The sequence below is a fragment of the Anabrus simplex genome, chromosome 2, assembly GCF_040414725.1.
Source record: "Anabrus simplex isolate iqAnaSimp1 chromosome 2, ASM4041472v1, whole genome shotgun sequence".
Lineage (NCBI taxonomy): Eukaryota > Metazoa > Arthropoda > Insecta > Orthoptera > Tettigoniidae > Anabrus > Anabrus simplex.
In genome coordinates, this window is record NC_090266.1 from 185,942,506 (window position 1) to 185,966,281 (window position 23,776).

General features: G+C 39.0%; 1 protein-coding gene across 1 annotated transcript in view; it reads left to right on the top strand.

Annotated features, from left to right (window-relative positions):
• LOC136863480 (zinc finger protein 879) overlaps positions 1-23,776 on the top strand; it is a 218,936-nt gene that overhangs the window by 170,810 nt on the left and 24,350 nt on the right. Inside the window, exon 10 of the mRNA XM_068225955.1 lies at positions 12,001-12,207. Within this exon, the coding sequence (XP_068082056.1) occupies positions 12,001-12,207 (207 nt within the window). The remainder of the gene's footprint in view (positions 1-12,000; positions 12,208-23,776) is intronic.

Below are 23,776 nucleotides of genomic sequence, written 5' to 3' on the forward strand. Positions count from 1 at the left end.
TTGTATTTCTAATTTGCTGAGAGAGCTCTGTTTGTTTAAGTAATTTTCAATAATGGAGGAGAGTTTTTTTTTTTTTTTTTTGCTAGGGGCTTTACGTCGCACCGACACAGATAGGTCTTATGGCGATGATGGGATAGGAAATGACTAGGAGTTGGAAGGAAGCGGCCGTGGCCTTAATTAAGGTACAGCCCCAGCATTTGCCTGGTGTGAAAATGGGAAACCACGGAAAACCATCTTCAGGGCTGCCGATAGTGGGATTCGAACCTACTATCTCCCGGATGCAAGCTCACAGCCGCACGCCTCTACGCGCACGGCCAACTCGCCCGGTGGAGGAGAGTTTAGTTGTAGGTATGCTTGGATACATATTTACTATGTCGAAAGAATGAAGAGTATGGTTGATTTGTACATTAAATTACTTCATTTTATCAATTAGTTCGGTGGAGGTTTTGATGGATTTTTTAGAGAGAAATTGATAGTTCTTCATTAGAAAATGTTGAACAAATTGAGAAACTTTATATAGAGTGTTTATATAGCATATTTTCAACAAGATTAAAGAATTAAAGACATATACAAGTTGGACAAACCACCATGTGTATAAAACAATGGAGTCATCATCCTTTTTAAAAGGATTTTATACTTAAGTGCAATATCATCATGTACCATATTTTATTTAATATTCATCTATGCAGGTGTTACAGTGTGTTTTAAAGTTGTTTTAAAGTTGTTTGTGTTTGCCTGATGTGACTCGTTGGCTGATGATGGCACGTGTTAAGTGCCGAAAGTAGTACCTCCTGTGAACTACGTGATCAATTCACATTAATAAATGTCTTTGTACTGAAGGGGAGGACCCCTAATAATTTCAATTATTGTAATACTACAAAGCGCTACAATATTTTAAACTACATTCAGACGTATCCTAATTACAATATGTTATTACTAAGCACAAACAGAAATGAAAATTGCAAGTTTGAAATTCGCAAGAACTACTTAAAGATTATCAACAAAGCTAAATGCGTAGACACATTATTATTAGTACTATTTTATCCTACTATGCTCAAATAGATACACACACAAAGGTACGCATGAATATAGCAGGCAAGATACTATCTAAAATACCATATCTACACTACAGTTCTCAACTAAAATGTGGTTATATGATTTTTACAGCTGGTGGATTACTATTGTTTTCCCTACTACGTGGGACGGAGAATAAAAGTGTCCTTAAATGCTCAAAAAAAAGAGGTTGTCTACAATAATTTCTAAAAAAAAAAATCCTAAAAAAAATGTCAAAACTATGCTGGTGACTTGAATTGCAATATTATTGGGATATAGGAATTTGATTAACTTGTTAACTTTTACTCGATGAATAAACGAAGATGCAAAGTACAAAGTACCATATGCCAGGGACTTAGAACTACAAATTATCAGAATACAGCAATCAGCTGATTCTTGTATTTGTTTCTTCTTCTTCTTTTCTTCATGGGGCCTCTAATTATTAGTTCCTAATTAGCGTCGACCTCTAAGATCTTTTGCTACCATGTTTTTCCTTCATTTCCATCTAGATATACCTGTTCCCTTCACAAAGCTGCAGGGTGTTCTTATTGGGTCTTCTTGGATTTTTTCTCTCTCTTCACCCGGTAGTCCTAGAGTGGAGAGTCTGATTCTACCCAGTGCCTCACATTCAAAAAGTATGTGTTCAGCTGATTCCTCTGCTTCATTGCATTACCTACATATATTGTCTCTTATTACTCCAATTCTATGTAGGTGGTTTTTCAGTTGGCAGTGTCCTGTCAACAGTCCTACTACCCATCTTATATTTTCTCTGCTGACTTTCAGTAGTTCTTTAGTATGCTTCTTCTTTGGGCCTTTCATCAGTTCCTTTGCAAGCCTGCATCGTGGAGTATTTTTCCAGTTTTCTATTTGTTTCTTTTGTACCCTTTTTCCTATGTAGTGTTGGGCTTGTCCATAGGAAATCCTGCATACAGGTTCTGGGCCTACAAAATGTATTTCTGCCCCTTTCCTGGCCAGTTTATCTGCCTTTTCATTTCCTTCTATACCTGCATGCGCTGGTACCCATATTATTTTGACAATGTTGTACTTTGAGAGCTTCAGGAGAAGTGAGTGGCAATATCAGACAATTCTGGATATTATTCGGACTGCCTGTAGTGCCTTAATGGACGTTTGGCTGTCCATAAAAATGAAAATGTTCTTATTCCTATAGTTCATTTTCAGATTTTCTTCAATACATGTTGTGATAGCTATCACTTCAGATTGAAAGACTGTAGTGTGTCTGCCCAGGCTCATCTGGATTGATCTCTCAGGTCTTCCCACGTTGATCCCTCCTCCTGTGCCATCCTCAGTCTTTGAGCCATCAGTTCACCACACTGTATCTTCTCTATCAGTATTCCACTCGTTGATATCCCAGTCTTCTTTTTTTCTTATCTGGGTCTCAAATGGTTTTTCAGAGTTATACTTTGGTATCATATAATCAGAAGGCATGTGTAGAACTTCCTCTGTTATTACTCTGCTAATTTTACAGTGTCCTAGGTTGGGTCTTTGTGCATTCCAACACTGATTTTGCCAATCTATATGCACTCATTCTAGCCTGTCCTTTTATGAAATTGCATAGTGATGGGAGGTCTAGTAAAGTATTCAAGGCTTCTGTCGGTGTAGTTCTCATAGCCCCAGTTATGGCTATGCATGCCGTTCTCTGTAGGCTATTTAATCTACTGCTGACTTTTCTTTGACTGACTTTCTGCCACTAGATGGTTGCAGCATAGGCCATCAACGGTCTGATGATCATTGTGTATATCCACATTACTAGGGTTACCAGACATCCGTATTTACCAGGACATGCCCTTATTTTTAGCATCTGTCCTGGCATCCGTATTTATTTTTTTTAAATTATTTGCTGATTGTCTGTATTTTCATCTAATAATGTTAAAATGAACTTTTTCCAACTGGAAACCCATTTTCATAAGCTTAGACTCACTTATTCCATAACCTTTGACTTCAGCTGCAGCTTGAGCCTTTTAAATTCCTGTAGTCTTTGACTAGTATATTATCGCTGGTCATAGTCGATAGTCGAAGTTGGCGATAGCATACGGAAACGGAAGCTAAAGACAAATAATTTTCGTCCATATTGCTGCTTAGTTGTGCCACAATCCTTGTGATCTACTCTACAATATCTGTTGTGATCTGTTGGTACGTTAAATGTATTATGGGGAAAAGAAAGTGTAAGTTCACTGCTGAATTGGAGAAAATATATAAATGCTTCAAAAAGGGCCGCACTGACGAAGAAGCCATGTGTCTAGTATGTAAACCAGGAACATACGTTTCTGTGGCTAATCGTGGAGCTATGGATTTAGAATTTCACATTACAACGGGCAAACATAAAGCTAATGTTCAAAGTGCATCAACTTCAACTTCAAATAATGTGTTGACATTTTTCAAAAAGAACACATCACTATAAACAAAACTGCAATTGCTGCAGAGGGAGTTCTTGTGTACCACAATGCTGTTCATCATGGGAGCTACAAAACTATGGGTTGTATGTCTAAGCTTCCATCTAAATTATTTCCTGATTCTGAAATAGGGAAAAATATTCACTGTGCTTGTACAAAGTCTGAGGCCATTGTAAATAATGTACTTGGACCTCCTGATTAGAAAGTGCCAGTAAACAAGTCAAAGACGTGTCATACATTGGTGTTTGTACGGATGGCAGCAATCATGGGAATATAAAACTGTTTCCTGTGCTCATGCAGTATTTCGACTACAGGAATGGAGGGCTGCAAGAAAAGTTAATTGACCTGCACAGTGTTAGTAATGAAAAAGCTGCAACAATCTCTTCAGTGGTGTTAGATGTTCTGCAACAAAATGAAATTTTGGAGAAGTGCATTGCTTTTGGAGGAGATAACTGCAATACGAATTTTGGTGGCCTGAAAAGAAGAGGAGATAATGTATTTTCTAATCTCAAATCTCAGCTTAATGAAACCTTGATTGGAGTAGGCTGCCCAGCATACGTGTTGCATAATTGTGTTCAACATGGAGTTGATTTATTGTCGATTGACATTGAAAGCATTGTGTTAAAAGTGTTCAACTACTTTTCTACATTTACTAAAAGGAATGAAGAGCTAAAAACTTTTTGTGAATTTGTTCATGTGAATTACAAATCTCTATTGAAGCATACAAAGACTCGTTGTTTGTCACTTTTTCAGCTGTTGAAAGGATTCTTGAACTGTATCCAGCACTTCGGTCTTATTTTCTATCTGTGGATAACCCGCCAACAATTTTGAACAAGTTTTTCACCAATAAGTTAAGTGAAATGTATTTAATATTTTGCCACTCTTTAATGTCAGTCTTTCAAGAGAATATTCTTCATGTTGAAAAGGAGAATAATTCCATTATTGAAGTGAAACAGGCACTTGAAGAAACTGTTGGCATTTTACAAGCTTGTTTTTCAAATAATTTTGTTCCTATGAAAATGAAAGAAATGATGAAAACTTTGAAGGAGGAAGGGTTGCAGGAAGACAGTGATTCCTTCATGAAAGAAGTCCATGATGTATATAATGCATGCCTGGAGTACTTTGGAAAATGGTTACAACCACTTGAAGAATTCAGTACTTTTAAATGGATGATCTTAACTTCAGATTTCACTGGACTGACCTTGAAGATACTGTTAAATATCTTAGTGCTAAAGGTGTACACATTGATGATGTTAGATTATTTGACCAATTTGTAAATCTTCAAAAGTATGTTGAAGTGCAAAAGCAGAATGAAAATTTCTTGAACAAACCAGTCCATAAAAAATGGTGTCAATATTACATGTTCTTCCGAGCTACTGAAATTGGCAGAAGTGTATTTTGCAATTCCTGCTCATAATGCCAACGTAGAAAGAATTTTTTCTTTAATAAACGCACAGTGAACCAAAGAAAGAAATAGGTTAAGTGTTGACTCTGTGAAATGGTTGGTGTCAGTGAAGTTTAACATGAAAGACTTCACTTGTAACCAGTTTTATGACTATTTGAAAGACAATAAGGAGTTGCTCAATAAAATAAGTAGCTCTGATAAGTACAATCAACATGAATAAGGTGTCAGTGACATTCCTGCTTTCGAGACTTCACTTGTAGCCAAGCAATATGAATAAGGTACGCTAAATAAATGGTTTTAACAAAAAATTTAAGCAATTTTAATGCTGTCCTGGTTTTGTCCTGCTTTTTGAACTCAAAAGTCCTGCTTTCGAGCCGTTGTCATCTGGTAACCCTACACATTACCATTGATGATTTTAGGCCCTGTGTCTTCCCGATGGCTCTCTTACATGCATACGGCAAGTTCTTGGCCCAGGTTATGTTCGTTTCTATATGTGGATTCCAGGTTAGATTTTTATCTAACACTACACCTAGGTGCAGTGCCTGTTCTTCCATATATATTTCTTTCTCAAAAAGCTTCAGTGATCTCTTTCCCTCTAATTTTCTCCTTCTTGTAAGAGGGACCAGAGTTATCTTGTTTGGGTTGACTGATAGTTGTTTTTCCCAACACCAGTTCTCCACAGGGTTAAGTGATCTTTGCATGAGGTCCTGGATAACACTCATCACCTTACCTCGCACCACAGTCACTAGGTCATCTGCATATCCTTGTGTATAAAAATCCTGTTCGTTGAGCATGGCTATGATTTTGTTCACCACGAGGTTCCACAGCAGAGGAGAAAGAACTCCTCCCTGAACACAGCCTTGGGTGGCCCTAACCGACAGCATTTCTTCAAACAGGGTTGCTTTTATCTTCCTTCCGTCTAACATGGATTCAATCCATTTGACGACCCTCACCTTGCTCTTTTCCAATGCTTTGATCATAGAGTCATAGGTTGTATTGCTGAAGGCTCATTCTATATCTAGAAATGCCGCCAGTGCAATTTATTTATATTTTAGGCTTTCCTCTAGTTTACAAACCAACTGGTGGAGTGCTGCTTCAGTGGATCTGCCTGGTCTATATGCAAACTGGTTTTCAAGTAACATTGAGTTCAGTTGCACTGTTGTTCTGATATATTTATCCAGAATTTTCTCCATTGCTTTCAGCATGAAGGAGGTTAAACATAATGCTCTGTATGCTTTGGCTTGGGCATATTTTGCCCTTCCAGGCTTAGATATGAATACCGCTTGAGCTTCAGACCATAATTTCGGGACGTACCCTAAAGCTAGACTAGCTCTGAAGAGGTCCGTCAGGGCATTGATGAGTATCTCCCGTCCTTCCTGTAGGAGTATCGGAAGTATCACATCTGGCCCCGGAGCCTTTATAGGATGAAACTTGTCGATTGCCCATTTTACGTGGTTATGTTTTATTATTCTGTTGGCACAGTTCCAGTCTGCTCTTTGAGCTCTGATCTCTGTTCCAACTGTTTCTTCTTCTGTCATCTCCTCAGCCTCAGGAAAGTGACATGCCATTAGTATCTCCAGAGTGTCCTTTCCTGCCTGAGTAAATGACCCATCTGGTTTCTCCAGTGTCCCCACTTGATTTATATGGGTTGCTTTCAGAACCTTCTGTAGCCTTGCTGTTCAGTGGTGTGTGATTCCACTTTCTCACAGAACAGTCTGCAAGATTTTCTTTTTGCTTTCCATATATCTAGGTTATACTCAGTGAGTTTCCTATGATATACGTCCCACATACCATATCTAAATGATATTCTATACAACATCCTATCAACTGGGCGAGTTGGCCGTGCGGTTAAGGGCACGCAGCTGTGAGCTTGCATCCGGGAGATAGTGGGTTCGAGCACCATTCTCGGCAGCCATGAAGATGGTTTTCTGTGGTTTCTCATTTTCACAACAGGCAAATGCTGGGGCTGTACCTTAATTAAGGCCACGGCCACTTCCTTCCCACTCATAGCCCTTTCCTTTCCCATCGTCGCCATAAGACCTGTCTTTGTCGGTGCGACGTAAAACGAATAGCAAAATAGCAACATCCTAACCTCTTTTTTTCATTTTGGCTAGTTTGTTGTTCCACCACCTTACTTTTCTTTGGTGTTTTTCTTTTCTTTGAGAGGACAGTTGTCATGGAATGAGTCTATAATGGCCTCTTCTAATAGTTCCTCTGCCTCATCCAATTCTTTGTCCTCTCATGTTGGAATTTTTTGTACAGCCTTCCCTAGAACTTTTCTGTATCTATCCCAGTTAGTTATTTTTGGATCTCTGTACATCTCAATCCCACATAGTCTCGCATCTATTGTAAATTGGATGTGCTGGTGGTCTGCCAATGATGGTTCCTCCAGCACCTTCCAGTCTTTGATAAAGTTTACAATATGTGTAGTGCTTAATGTAATGTCTATTACCCCCCTACGAATTTTATTTATGAATGTAGGCTTGTTTCCTAGGTTTGGTATCATCAACTCAGTTCCAATAATAAACTCTAGTAAAGACTCACCTCCTGCATTGCAGTTCTTGCTGCCCCATGCCATGTGGTGTGAATTTGCATCTGCTCCAAGGACCAGGTGTTCGCCTTTCCTCTTTGCGTTGCAAATTAGGTTCTCAACTTCTTCTGATGGGGGCGGATTAGTTGAGTCATACGGGAGGTACGCAGAGCCTAGGGTTATTTCTCTGGGTCCCTTCCACTTTCCAAGTTTAACCTTGGCCACGGTTAAGTCCTGTGAACAGTGTTCCTGCAACATAACACATATTAGTTTCCTGTTCACAAGAAGACATATTCTGGGTATTGCCGATGTTGTATCGGACATCAGCTTACCTCCAGATTCCACCAGTCCTGCTACTCTGCCCTTGACTACCTAAGGCTCTTGAATAAGGGCCACGTCAATAGCCTTGGCCTTGAACTTCCTGGCTAAATTGGCCAGAGCTGCTTTTTTATGCTGAAGATTGGCCTGAAGGACCTTCAGCACCATCTTTATCAACATTGGGTTTCGTTTTTCCGTTGACGACCCGTAACTTGATCTGCCCAAGTCCAGGCTTAGGCTTAAGGCTTCTCTTTTTGAGTTCCTCAAAGTCTCACCAAGGGCCAAAACGACTGTCCTTCCTGTTTTGTCGATTGAAGTGGCTTCCAGCACTCTCCACTCTTGCGTTAGAAGTTTGGTATCGTGCTGATTGATTTTGACAAGAACATCCTCCACTTTCATCTTGTCAAAAGGAGGTGGGAACTAGGTGATGACCTTGGTCGTGTTCAGCACCTTTTTTGCGTCCGCCACCTCTAGGGTCTCCCCTTTCCATGGGTTACCTTTTGATACTGTCTGTTCCAGCCAGCTTTTAGTTTCTGGATTTGCACAGATCAGTACCACAGCCCCACTTTCCAGCCTTGGTGACTCAAGGAAGCCTGGCAGACATCCATCTGACAGCAGCTTCATTTGTGCTATCAGAGCAGATGACAATTCAGTCATGTCCTCCTCCCTGAGTTTTCCATCTGGAAAGGTCTTAGGGATTATTGCGACCTTAACTGAGGATAGTCTTTCCGAGAAGGACATGAGTATTTCCTCCTTCTGTCTCTTAGAGGGTGGTTTTATAGCCGAACTTGATGGCGTGCTTTCTTCCGACCTTGGCCTTTTGGGCGTAGTCATGGGCATAACATCTTGCCGATCCCTGTTCCTTGGCTTCTCTTCCACCCTAGTCCCAGCCGGTATCTTGGCTTCTTTCCTTGCCTTCTTCTTTTCCCTGTAGTAGGCACTTGTGCAAGGTGGTCTATCTATATGCATCCTATTTAGTTTTGATGCCAATATCTTCAGGTCTTTCTCAGTGAAATCTTCTGTTTCCTTTTGTCCAGAAGTCTGCTTTCCTGTTGCTTCTTCTGTTTCTTCTTCAGATTTGGAGTCAGCCTGCCCTTCTGTGACTTCTGTTCCCATATTTTCCTCTTGGGCCTCCTGCTGGACCTGCTCTTCTGGAGCTTCCATAGTTTCCCTTGGTATTTGTTTGGGTAGTTCATTTGGAATGTCCGTGGTTCCATATGATGTAGGGTTTTTTCCCCTTCTAGGGTCCTGAGGGGCGTTCTCACCATCCGTGATGAGGCATTCCACCAGACATTGTCCTCCCGCAACTCAGGCTCTCCGTAGCAGGTACCACGCCCCTCAGCCCTCCATCCAGGAGTCCGCTCCTGGCCCGAATCCGACCGGGTTTGTTCTACCTTCAGTAGACCTACTCTCATTGTTCCCACTTGGCATTCCCATGACTGTTTTCACAGCCATGGGTTCCCCCGAGGTTGGGTTCTCCCCTTTTCTAACTCGCGGCTCGTTCAGGCTACGTAGGGCAAACTGATGCGTTGGTTCCGATATACAGAAGTGAGCTTTCATCTCAATCACCAGCACCCACTTCACCCGAACCACTGTATCACCCATGTGGAGGTAACATGGATGCCTCTCTAGCAGGTATGGGTGAGGCTTCCACTTCCAAGCCTTTGACTTGAGCTAGTAACCGTGGGGGTATTCTTATGCCCCCCTCCCACAGGGGGTGGGTGGTGTTTTGGCTTCCTCATTCTTGTATAGTGTCTGGTTACCGTTGTGGCTCCACACAATATCTCAAGAAAGGAGCTACTAGTCCTCCTCGCAACGTAGAGGATCTTCAATTGTATCGAGTAACCTAGATTATCCCGGTGCATCTGTAGAAGCACCTGGAAGGGGTTGTATTTGTTTACTCAACTACCATATACTGTTTGATCTTGTCGGAATGCAGCAAACAATCGTCAGCAATCCAAAGACTGGTGAGAACTCTCCAGTGAAATACCATGTATTCTCTTTTTCTTTTTTAAAATTGAAGTTTACAGGCATATCATGTTATCTAATTGAATAAATTATTATCTTCTTGATATTTTGAACAGATATCTATACGAAATGCCAGGTCTGTTGTCTGCACCAATGTAAAAGGTATGGTAATTTTAACTCCTTATTATAAAATGTCTTTGTAAGCATTATACCTACAAACCTACAGATATTAAAAAAAAAAAAAAAAACTTAATGTTATTACCTAAATTATTTCCTAAACCTAAATTTGAAACAAAGCACACCTCGCTAGCCTACTTAACATAGAAAACATAATCTATTGAACACCAACTGAATTACTTGATATAAAATTCAAATAAATATACATCTCTCTCTCTCTCTCAAAAGCACATCCAGCAATGGGAAAAAGCCAGTCATTCCAAGTAAGATTTCATTAATTTCTGCTTCCGTACAGTATTAGAGATGGGGTAAATTTTTACCTAATAATATAAGAAGAAGAAAGAATATTGTCCATATATACATGTGGTTAAAAGTGATGTGATGGAATCTGAGTATGTTTACATAGAATGAAACATGTCATTCTGTTACTGATACATTTTTACAGGATTATTGCAGTGTTTTAAGTGTTTTATTTAATGTTTTGACAGACTTGAAGAATGTATATTATACTGAGTCGACACTGAAAAGGAATGGCTTCCTTCTGAACAAATTAACAAACTAAACATTTGGCTATACCCTCTGTCCTGAATTAGATTCTCCTACATCAGACTTCCCATTGCCTATACAGAAAGTAATATAAATTACAAACACTAATAAATGTAATGGATTTAATGTAACATGGTATATGTTCCAGCATTTTATTTTAGGATGAAATGACTAGTAAATTTCATGTGTTCTCTCTTCATCATAGTATTCTACACACCTTCCCATGACTACAGTTTATTTCTTTTTAAAATCTCTTTGGACAGATAATTAGGCTGGCTTAGCGGTGAAGGATTGAACTAAGCGTATTTTAACAATGATGTTGAAACCATGACAACAAATTTTCCACGCCTAGAATGCCGATATCCTGCCAGATCAGAACATTTATTCTGGCGTCTTGGTTACAAGATTCTAGGATCATTTTCACAGCATACTGGTGATCCATTTTCCATACTTGGTTACCTTTTGTTTCACAAAGAGCTCAGGTTGTTGTTTTTTTTTTTTTGATGTAATGCCAGTTTAGCAGTTTTTATCTGGTTGAGTGTTGGGGTCTGCAACAAAATAATGATATTAATCAAGATTGAATTATTGTATAGGAAATCGTTGTAAAGTGCCAAGGGTATTCCATATCTTCAGAACTGTATTCCCTGGCTGTCATACATACATCTGTCAAAAACATTGAGCATGGAAGGTAAATTTACAAACATTGAACTGGGGTGGACGTTATCCACTTAGAGTTCGGCAATCCTTAATAGGTGATGTCTCCAAATTTGGAATTTTCAAAACTAACTAGAAATTTAATTGAATGACAGCTTTCTGATTTTGTTTCAAACCAGGGATAGGGGCGTTGAACAGTACATAGCCTACTTGTCACCTGAACTCATATGGATCAAAATAAAAATTCACCTGCTTTAAGTTTTCTTTGAACTTTATACAAACTATGCCACACAGTGTTAGGCTCATTATTTCTATGACAGTATTGCATTACTTTATAAATTCATTTCAAACCTCCATCAACCATCCTGTTGAAGTCATGGAAGCTGTTAGAAATTAGTTACAGAATATCACAACTTAACAATTTGAAAAATAATATAAAATGTTCTTGGTAATATGTTGGTTACTTTCATTGTTTTTAAGGTGAATTTTTAAGGTGGATAGTTTCACCAGGTGAGTTGGCCATGCAGTTAGGGGCGCGCAGCTGTGAGCTTGCATCCGGGAGATAGTGGGTTCGAATCCCACTGTCGGCAGCCCTGAAGATGATTTTCCGTGGTTTCCCATTTTCACACCAGAAAAATGCTGGAGGTGTACCTTAATTGAGGCCACAGTCCCATTGTTGCCATAAGACCTCTCTGTGTCAGTGCGACGTAAATCCACTAACCAAAAAAAAAAAGTGGATAGTCATATTTCACTGCTTTTCTTCCCTGATTCTTCTTTTTATCATATATGTTCACTCCATGCTATTTCTAACGACTCTCTATTTTAGGCATGGAGTCAGTTATTGTCTCTCAATCATTTTTTACAATATAGGAGTGAGATATAACCTTCAGTGAGTGTTTTAGGTATATTTTATCTAATGCACGTGTTTAATATCTTAGGTAAGACATGAGCGGATTCATTTGGAAGAGAAGCCATTCAAGTGCAGCCAGTGTGAGTATGCTAGTTCCAGACGAGATAAACTCAAAGAGCATTTTGGTCGGCATCATGGAGAAAATGCTTCAGCAAAAGTACCATATAAAGCACGACCAATGAGAGGATCATCTTCATCATCATCATCCGGAAGAACTGGACATAAAACTTGCCAGGTAAAATTTTGTGGTTATCATCGGTGTGATTGATTAGATGTCATGCTTCTCAATGTTGACTTGTTAACAGTGAGGATGTGAAACATTTCCAGTGTGGTGGAACACATTTTATGAAAAACTTTAAAAATTAAGATATATGTCCTGAAATATAATCATTATTAAGCATTCACATGTCCCATCCAGTCAAGTGGATATCATCAAATTACTCAAATCACACTAATAAGTTCGAGTTAGTAAATGCATCTACATATAAAACTTCTATAGCTTTTACAATTAATGCAGTTTGAGGATGCCCACTTTGTTGGACAATAGGTGTTCTTTGATAACGTTCTTGTTTCTGCTCTTATGTTATAACATTTCATTTATATTATACATTGTGCTCTACTGCCTGGAAACCTTGTACATTCTTTCATGTCATCTCCAATAAACCGATTTCTTTGAATTTTGTGTGGTCTTAAATTAACTGAATTTATTTTAGTCCATATTCTTTCAAACATTTATTTACATCAAATATTATAATAATAATAATAATAATAATAATAATAATAATAATAATAATAATTTTTTCGTGTGGCTATTTTAGCCGAATGGAGCCCTTGAAAGGCAGACCCTCCAATGAGAGTGGGCGGCAACTGCCATGTCTACATAACTGCGTGTTATTGTGGTGGAGTATAATGTTATGTGTGGTGTGTGAGTTGCAGGGATGTTGGGGACAGCACAAACACCCAGCCCCTGAGCCACTGGAATTAACCAATGAAGGTTAAAATCACCGACCCGGCCGGGAATCGAACCCTGGAGCCTCTTAACCGAAGGCCAGTACGCTGACCATTCAGCCAATGAGTTGGACATAATAATAATAATAATAATAATAATAATAATAATAATAATAATAATAAAAAATACCCAGTTAGCTTGCGAGGGTGTTCTGCACTGAACTGAGAAAAGGCAGGCCATAACCTTGCATGAGACACAGAGGGGGGGGGGGGGTCCTCAACCCCTACACGGCATGTCCAAATGGCTGTAGATATACAGGACAGGTGTGAATAAGGCTTAGCCAAATAAACACCTTCCTATCAACTGATGAACCATTCATTAGTCTGGTCTCTCGACAGATACCCATCTGATATGGTTGCACCCACCGCGGCAAAGTCACATTGTTTGCAGGGGAGGACATATATATATATTTGTTTAATTGTCTGTCTGTCTGTCTGTCTGTCTGTCTGTCTGTCTGTCTGTCTGTCTGTCTGTCTGTCTGTCTGTCTGTCTGTCTGTCTGTCTGTCTGTCTGTCTGTCTGTCTGTCTGTCTGTCTGTCTGTCTGTCTGTCTGTCTGTTAGGTCGTCAGCCCAAAAGCTGGTTGGATCGTCAGATAGGACTACTAGTGTTATGCGGTTATAAGGAAATTGCAAAAACACCAATGGCAGCACCAAAATGAGTACTAGGCAAGATGAGGAGTGAGGTAGTTCACCACTGCTTTCCTCCCTGAGCCAGAAATTCCTATTGTAGAATGATTGACCCTATGAGCAACAATACCTTCCATAATACTCAGACGCACGAGTCGTACTCTGAATGTCATTACTCAGCACCACACATACCCCAGTAGTTTCCTTATTATCACAGCCATGGATGAGACTGGGACTTTGGTGGAATCTACATTTTGTTCTGGTCTGTGCCGAGAGATGGATGCAAAAATAATGTATCCATTAAGAAATGGCAACAATTAGTATTTTAAATTATCTAACGTAAAAACGGTGGTGATTTACAGCCCAACTGTGCAGTTCTAAATCATATAAAAACTACTTTCCTAGCTTAATAATTTCTGATGTAGACATGATATAGGCTTTTGAGCTTATGCCAAGAAAATAAGGTGAAATTCCTTACGTTTCGCAGAGAACTTTGCTCTTCGTCTTCAGAAGAAAATCTCGACTGTTCATAAGAATGGCTTCTCAAACAAATTTCTGATGTTATAACCATTTAATTTTGATGATGCTCTATCTAAAGGCTTAGAATACTGTATATAGTCCATACGCAAATGTCTGAGTACCTTCAAACCCACAATCTCTTTAATACTTTCCGATCTGGTTTCCGACAAGGACATAGTCCAACTACACTGAGGATGTTCAGCAAGCAATAGACGGAGGATGATTCACAGTTTTGGTACTACTAGATTAAAGTAAAGCTTTTGACCATTTAGACATTGACATTTTATTTGTAAAACTGAAGGCTCTACGATTCTCTCAGAGTATGATTGTTTGGATGCATTCCTATCTTTATGGATGTCAACAATACCTTTGGATGTCAACAATGTGTGAAAGGTAATAATGAACTCATTTCCTTGTGGCACCACTTGAAAAGAGGAGTTTCTCATGGCTGTGTATTCGGACATCTCCTTTCTGCATTCTTTGTGTATGACATATCATTGAATCTAAGACACTACAAATACCATATGTACCCTGATGAATTTCAACTTTACATAGACTCCACAATATGAGACCTTTAGGAAAATTTTGACGTACTGAACATTGACTTCATATAATAACCTCAAAAAGAAATAATTCTGGTTCCACTTTATTCAATACTGTTAAAATTTTGACTTACTAAACATTGACTTCATATAATAACCTCAAAAGGAAATAATTCTGGTTCCACTTTATTCAATGCTGTAAGACAGTGTACACGTGAGCAAGTTAACAGTATACAGATCCGCATGACAACATGAAATTTCTTTTATGAATACTACTAGTTCATTCACCTAATGTTTACGTTGTTCCATGTTGGTGGTATTATATCCACATTTTAAAGCTGGGCCAAAGATTTTTGAAGTTTCTGTTGAGCATTTTAACATAAGAGCATAATAGCATAATGAGATAATACCCATTCCATTGAATCACCACAGTTTTAGTGGACACTGTAGTTAATATGCACTGTAATTAATGTACACTGTAATTAATGTGCACTGTTTACGTTTCTTCATTCAGCTAGTCAATACATTTTAATTGGGACAGTTTAGTCTAAGAAAACTATTTTATGTAGATGATTTTCTAGTGAATATTTATTTTTAATGTAATGAACAAATTAGTATGGAAGTTTTTTATGTACAGTGTCTGATGTCTTTTTAAAATTCCTAATCATGTATCAGTTATTTTTATCAAGTGCAATAGCTGAAGATGTCCTGTAATATGGACAAAACAGGTACCAAAAAATGTGCAATTTGTAAATGTTAATGGTAATAATAATAATAATAAGTTAAAGATTTTAAGAATCTGATTGGTACTAAAAAAGATGGAACCAGAATTATTTCCTTTCAGTGTTATTGTATGATATTGGTGTCAGTATGAAACAGCGAATATGGGACTTATCAAACATTGACTTACAGGCTGTTGGTGACTGATCTGTTGTTCACGGCCTAAGTCACAAGTAATCCTTCTTGGCCACCAAAATCAAATGACAACTATAAATAAACGTTTGTTGCCCAGAATAATCCTTCAAGACGTTCCAGTTCTTTTGAATCACAAGTGAAATATCTTGGCGTTACCATGGATGAATCAATATTAAAAAAAATATTTTTTTGATTAGGTGGTCATTAAAAATTTTATTAAGAAAAATAAGTCATATCATCAATATGGGCCTAATAATTAATTTCATTGCTTATATCATGGACGAATGCATGACTTGGTCTGCACATGTCGTATATATCTACTAAAACATTTTCTCAGTTCTATATTCTTGATATAAACATATCATCCCAAGAAGATTTAAAAAGAAGTTAATTGAAGCTCTTGCAGTGCCACATTGTGATTATTGTGATTTTGATTTCAATGATATCAGACCAGAATTGTCCCTAAGGCTGTAGTGCGCTCGAAATTCATGTGTGATTTATGCATGTAATTTAAGAAAGTATTATCATGTGCCATCATCTTTCCTAGAATTAGAGTGGTCTCCACTCCATGTTCATCGTAACCATCATACTTTCTCTCTCTTCCACCAAGTTCTTACTACATCTTCCCCATCTTACTTTTTTTGAGTTCCCGTTACTTTTTGAATATTTATAACAGAGATACAAGGGCTCAAACATCAAACTTGCTCATAATTTCTCACCATCAATCTGGCACATATAACAGCTCATTTTCTGTGTCTGCCGCACAAGAGTGGAAGTGTTTACCTAATGACGTTGGAGAAATACCAACCACCGTGACATTTAAAAGAGCGTTAAGAGGTACAGCAGGACGGGAGTGATCTGTGCAGTTCTAGTTATTTATTGATTGCGTTATTACAATATTATATTTGCTATTGTCATTAAATTAATAATAATAATAATAATAATTTTACAATCGTGTACCTGCGTATGTCTCACTGGGGTGGAATTCTATTTCAGTTATAAACTACGTTGATTGTGTTGGGAGTAACTGTGCTTTATTTAGTATGAATTATGATTCTGATGTACAATAATAGGTGTAGTGTAAGAGAAGGCCTACTGATGTACTAGGGAAATGAGGACTGAAGTGGTTTCCTGTTGCTTTCCTCACTGAGCCAGAATGTGGTATTACATCTCAGTCGGCAAAGCCCACTGAAATGCCTTTTTGAGCAACATTTTCACAGCATAGCAGGGACTGGCTGTATAAGGAATGGCATTAATAGCATCACTCATCCCTCGGTCACTTTCATGTTGTCAAAGCCAAGGGTGAGACTGAGACGGGTCAATGAAAGTAACACATATTTTCCAACCTACACCAGAAGACATAGCGCACATTAATCACTGGGTCTTGCCAGTAAAAGGCCATATAAACCTCCAAATTTTCTTATGTAGGAACTGCAATATCCTAGAGGGAGTGTGGTGGCCTCATTAACATCCCATTTGTCTCTTCATTCTGGCCTGTATATTTGCAATAGTGTTCTTATTAGGCACAGAGATAGTGAGAGCTGCAGGAGAGGTGGGGAAAATGGTGGCTGTATCGGGTAGTGAAAGTAGTGTGAAAGGAAAGGAGGACTGCTGAAGACTGGAAGAAGGGAATGTTCAAACTGATCTTCAAGAAAGGAAAAAGAAAGAGGTGTATAAATTACAGGGGAGTCACACTAATGTCTCACTGTGCAGAAGTGTTTCAAAAGATCCTAGAGAAAAAAAATCAGGGACAGGATGGAAAGAGAGATGAGTAAAGAACGGTATGGCTTCTGATCTGGGAGGTCAACAGTGGACCTTATATTTGCTGTACATGATGGTGGTGGTGGTGGTGGTGGTGATTATGATGATGATGATGATGATGATGATGATGATGATGCTTGTTGTTTAAAGGGGCCTAATATCTGGATAGTTGTAAGGCAGTTACAAGAATGACATTATGAATATGGGAAGGATCTGCTGATGGCCTTGAGAAGGCATGTAGTGTGAGTAAAAGCAAGGTATGAGAAGCACTGGAGATCAAAGTAACCCTCCTCTTCAGTCCCGACAACAGACAACATGCAGAAAAATATATTTGTTTATGAATATTGTATATTTTAGACACAAAGTGACAGAATATAGTCAATTTTACATTTCAAAATGTCAAGTTTTTGAAAAAAGCATGGTACACATATGTGGACCTTGGGTCTCAGTTGAAATTGACAGTCTGGAATGTATTTTTGCTTTAGTTCTTATGATACTTCAGAAAACAGTTGTTCTTTAAAACACAAAGGTATACATTACACTTAAGACATACAACTCTTGATCGAGATCTACAACCTTGAAGGCGACATTTCGAGGCATTTTTATCTTCTTTGTAAACCGGAAAATGTCCCACTTTATCGTAACGAACCTCAGGAATTGGTTGTGCTATGATCTTCCGCTGTTTGATTGCAGGACCTCCAGACTCATCTTCTTTACCACTTGCTGACTGTAGCAATTCGGTGGAAGTACGAGGCCTCCCACGTTGCGTCCCTGCATTTATGGTGCCACCTTCAAATTTCATCAGGGCTTCTCCAACATGTTTCCGAAAAATTAAGAGTCCGGGAATGTCCTTCTTTGGCACTGAATTCTCTTTGTAGTATCTGACATGCATCAGCTAGCAGTTAACAATGACGAGGTCAACAAAGTGATTGAAGGGACGTACTGGCCACTTGCGGGTTCTGATATCACACCTGTAGTATGATATGTACCGGTCACACAGGTCAGTTTTTCCCATGTAAGTGTTGTACCTGTTTACGAGTGCTGGCTGGTCAATGTTTACCTTCTTCTCCTTCCCTTTGGACCAGCGTTTGCACTGAGAAACTGGCTCACTTCCAATGCATGTTGACAATAGGATAACGCTCTTGTTGTCTTTCCATTTCACTAAGCACATCTCACCATCATCTCGTACTAGTTCATCCCACTGACCTCTTTGAAGCACATTATCTCCTTTTAGTTTCTTCACAGCGTTGCCTACTCTGTTTTTCATTACAGTGCCTGTCTGATATATCTGATGCTCGAGAAGACTTTCAGTACACATTTGACGCTTGTGAAGAAGCGGTCTGTGTAAATGACATGATTGCCATCATTACGTACAGATTTTACTAGTAATCTCACAATACTAGCTCCTAGACCAAACATTCTCAAATCCTCTTCAGGAACAGTCCCTTTTCCGTGATAGATTTGGAAGTCCAACACTAGGCCATCTCTTGCGTTAAGAACAAAATTTTTCAATCCAAGAGGGTTAGGTTTGGATGAAACAAATTGCCGGAAGCCACAGCATCCAGAGAATGAGATCATTTGCTCATCAATGGCCATATGATTTGACCATTATAGGGACTGACACTTCACCTGAATTTCATTGAGAAACATACGAACTTCTTCTTCTTCTTCTTCTTCTTCTTCTTCTTCTTCTTCTTCTTCTTCTTCTTCTTCTTGCGTTACGGCCTCTGTAGGACCACGGACAGCTCCTTCACCGATTGCATTTTCTTCTTCTCCTCCCAGAACCTCTTCATCCTTTCTCTTCTTCTCTCCCGCTCTTCTTCCGAGATATTCAGTATCCTCTTCTCTTGTCTACTCCACTGGTGACTCTCAATCCTTTTCCTCACTTCGATCCTGCAGGTTGTCAGCAAAATGCAAGAAATTTAGCAGTTCGAAAAACCGATCACGTGGCATGGTATTAGCAATTAATGGCACTGCAATATCTTGAGACCAGTATTGACGGACCTGGGGAAATTTAAATGTACCCATTAACATATGCACGCCTGTAAAATTCATTATTTCAATGTAGTTCGTGTTGACGGAACGATGCCGGCTTTGCACTGAATATAGGTTAGTTTCGTATGCAACCTTCTTACAAAAATTAATGCTGAGATATTCAAGAAATGATTCCAACACTCTTTTTGGCTCTCTGTGGTCAGCTACTAATCTTTCTGGAACAGGAGGTCCACGGGATTGCATTCTGTGAAAGAATGAACAATGCACAGGTTGTAGAGGCAATCACAGACATGCTATTGTAATTTATCATCACCGTATGTCCTAATAACACAGAATAGTACAAAATATTGGCATAATGTAGATAGGGTGTACTTACTTCTTAGATTTCCACACGGGATCTCTGTTTCTAGGCTTTTTTGGAATGGGTTTCTCTCGCGATTCTTCATATTCTGAGTCACTGCTTGAAGGACTATCACTACTGCTGAATACTGGTAAATATGTTCCAGATTCATCATCACCATCTTCATCCGACACATCCACATCACTATTATTCAATATTTCAGCAATTTGTTCATCTTCCAGCAACCCTACATGCAATTGGGGAAGAATATCAAACATCGTTCAACATAACCTAGAACATTATTTCAGGTAACTGAGACCTAAGGTACACATACGTGGACCCATTTTTATTAGCCTCGCAGAATGTCATGAAGTGACCGAACTCAATTTTCAAAGAGGTTAAAACATTACTACATATTCCCTCCACTCCCTGCAATGATAATATAACACTAAAATGTGCAAGTTTTGTTGAATGATTCAGTTACCTTCTTGGGTGTAGTGCTTGGCCGCCATTTCGTGAAAACACCAATTTCTTACGCGTGCAAACGGAGTAAACACAGCAGGAGGTTCCATCTAGTGACTGAACTTAGAAGCTTGGACCTACACATACGTGGATACTCGGTTTAAACTACAAAAAAAGTTCACGAACCGCCAGCAATGGACTTTAAATCAAGGTACACATATGTGTACCTGTGGAATGAAGAGTGTAAATAAATTGAAGTAGATGTACCAAGGGAGCACAAGTTGTGTGAATGTAGGAGGACAAAGAAAAGATTGGCTAGAACAGAAAAGTGGCTTGAAACAAGTCAGTGCACCATTCATTACGGTAATGGACAAGATATTGAAAACAATAGCAAGAATCAATCACTACTGATCTGCATTTAGGGCACTCACCCAGGTGGCAGATTCCCTATCTGTTGTTTTCCTAGCCTTTTCTTAAATGATCGCAAAGAATTTGGAAAATTATTGAACATCTCCCTTGGTAAGTTATTCCAATCCCTAACTCCCCTTCCTATAAATGAATATTTGCCCTAATTTGTCCTCTTGAATTCCAACTTTATCTTCATATTGTGATCTTTCCTACTTTTAAAGACACCACTCAAACTTATTCGTCTACTGACGTCCTCCCACGCCATCTCTCCACTGACAGCTCGGAATGTACCATTTAATCGAGCAGCTCGTCTCCTTTCTCCCAAGTCTCACCTGCCCAAACTTTGCAACATTTTTGTAACGCTACTCTTTTGTCGGAAATCACCCAGAACAAATCGAGCTGCTTTTCTTTGGATTTTTTCCAGTTCTTGAATGAAGTAATCCTGGTGAGGGTCCCATACACTGGAACTATACTCTAGTTGGGGTCTTACCAGAGACTTATATGCCCTCTCCTTTACATCCTTACTACAACTCCTAAATACTCTCATAACCATGTGCAGAGATCTGTATCCTTTATTAACAATCATATTTATGTGGTTACCCCAATTAAGGTCTTATATTAACACCTAGGTACTTACAATGATCTCCAAAAGGAACTTTCACCCCATCAACTTATCAGTTAAAACTGAGAGGACTTTTCCTATTTGTGAAACTCACAACCTGACTTTTAACCCCGTTTATCATCATACCATTGCCCACCGTCCATCTCACAACACTATCGAGGTCACCCTGCAGCCGCTCACAATCTTGTAACTTATTTATTACTCTGTACAGAAGAGCATCATCTGCAAAAAGCCTTATCTCTGATTTCACTCCTTTACACATATCGTTTATATATATATATAAGAAAACATAAAGGTCCAATAATACTGCCTTGAGGAATTCCCCTCTTAATTATTACAGGGTCAGATAAAGCTTCGCCTGCTCTAAGAATTGGAGAGGGAAAAATGAGAGCAATAATGCTTGCAGATGATTTCATAATTTTGGGAAACAAGGAAGAGGATATACAGGAGCTTACCGGATGCATGGGAACAAACTATGGAAGAATATGTGATAAAGTTTGGCATAACAGATAGCAAATTTGTGGTAACTAGAGGAAGAGAAAAAATCTCAAATGGGGTAATCTTCAGTAAGAAGAAATTACAATAGGTAGAGCTCCAGGTATCAAAGAATCGTAATTGAGGATACAGGGAGGAATAAAAAGGATATAAGTGGGCACGTGAGACAAGCAGGAGCTGTTTGAACAGCCGTTTATTAGAATAAAATTGTCTAAAAAGCTAGATCCGTTCTTCCGTGTCAAGACATTCACCTCAAAAAACTGTCAGAGACAACCAGTGTGCAGAACTAACTCCTACATTGATATCCTCATATAACAACAACAACAAAAGGACAGATGTCTCGAAGCCACCCCGAATAAGTATGACAAGTACATTAGTATTACAATTGCATGTTTTTTGTGTTTCATTTATTCTTTTGGACCAGGAGTTTTGGTTAAGCGACTATAGAATTATCACCACAAAATCAAACAGGGGAAATGCAGGAGTTGGTTTAATAATGATTAAGAAAATAGGGCAGCGGGTAAGTTACTATGACCAGCGTAGTGAAATAATTATTGTCGTCAAGATAGACACAAAACCAATGCCAACCACAACAGTGCAGGTCTATATGCCTACTAGTTCAGCGGATGATGAGAAAATCGAAAGAATATATGAGGAGATAGAAGATTTAATACAATATGTAAAAGGTGACGAGAATCTAATTGTGATGGGAGACTGGTGGAATGCAGTGGTAGGCCAAGGAAGAGAAGGTAATACAGTAGGAGAATTCAGATTGGGACAAAGGAATGGAAGAGGAAGTCGGTGGTTGAATTCTCCACTGATCATAATTTAGCCCTTGCTAATACTTGATTCAGACACCACAAACGACGGATGTATACATGGACAGGACCTAGGGACACTGGAAGGTATCAAATAGACTTCATTGTGATTAGACAGAGATTCAGAAACCAGGTGTTGGATTGCAGAACTTTCCCCGGAGCGGACGTGGACTCTGACCACAACTTGTTGGTCATGAAATGCCATCTTAAGATGAAGAATTTGAAGAAAGGAAAGAATGCAAAAAATGGGATGTAGGCAAGTTGAAAGAAAAGAGTGTGAGGGATTGTTTCAAGGAACATGTGGCACAAGGGCTAAATGAAAAGGCTGAAGGAAACACAATAGAGGAAGAGTGGAGAGTCATGAAAAATGAAGTCAGTAGGGCTGCTGAAGAGATGTTAGGAAGGAAAAAAAGATCAACTAAGAATCAGTGGATAACTCAGGATATACTAGACCTGATTGATGAGCGACCTAATAGATGAACGAAAAAAATACAAGAATGCTAGAAATGAGGAGGGCAGAAAAGAATACAGGCGATTAAAGAATCAAGTGGATAGAAAGTGCAAGGTAGCTATGGAAGAATGGCTGAAGGAGAAGTGCAAGGATGTCGAAGGTTTGTATGGTCCTGGGAAAGGTAGATGCTGCATACAGGAAAATCAAGGAAACCTTTGGAGAAAGGAAATCTAAGTGTATGAATATTAAGAGCTCAGATAGAAAGCCACTTCTAGGGAAAGGAGACAAAGCAGAAAGATGGCAAGAACATATCCAACAGTTGTATCAAGGTATAGATGTAGATAATTTGGTTCTGGAACAAGAAGAGGCTGTTGATGCTGATGAAATGGGAGACCCAATTTTGAGGTCAGAGTTTGACAGAGCTGTGAGAGACCTAAATAAGAACAAGGCACCTGGAATTTATGACATACCTTCTGAATTACTGACTGCCTTAGGAGAAACCAGCATGGCAAGGTTATTCCATTTAGTGTATAAGATGTATAAGACAGGAGAAGTCCCATCCGATTTTCGGAAGAATGTTGTTATACCTATTCCCAAGAAAGCCGGTGCTGACAGGTGTGAAAACTACCGCACCATTAGTTTAGTATCTCATGCCTGCAAAATTTTAACATGTATTATTTACAGAAGAATGGAAAAACAAGTTGAAGCTGAGTTGGGAGAAGATCAATTTGGCTTCAGAAGAAATGTAGGAACACGTGAAGCAATCCTGACTTTACGTCTGATCTTAGAGGATCGAATCAAGAAGGACAAGCCCACGTACATGGCATTCGTAGATCTAGA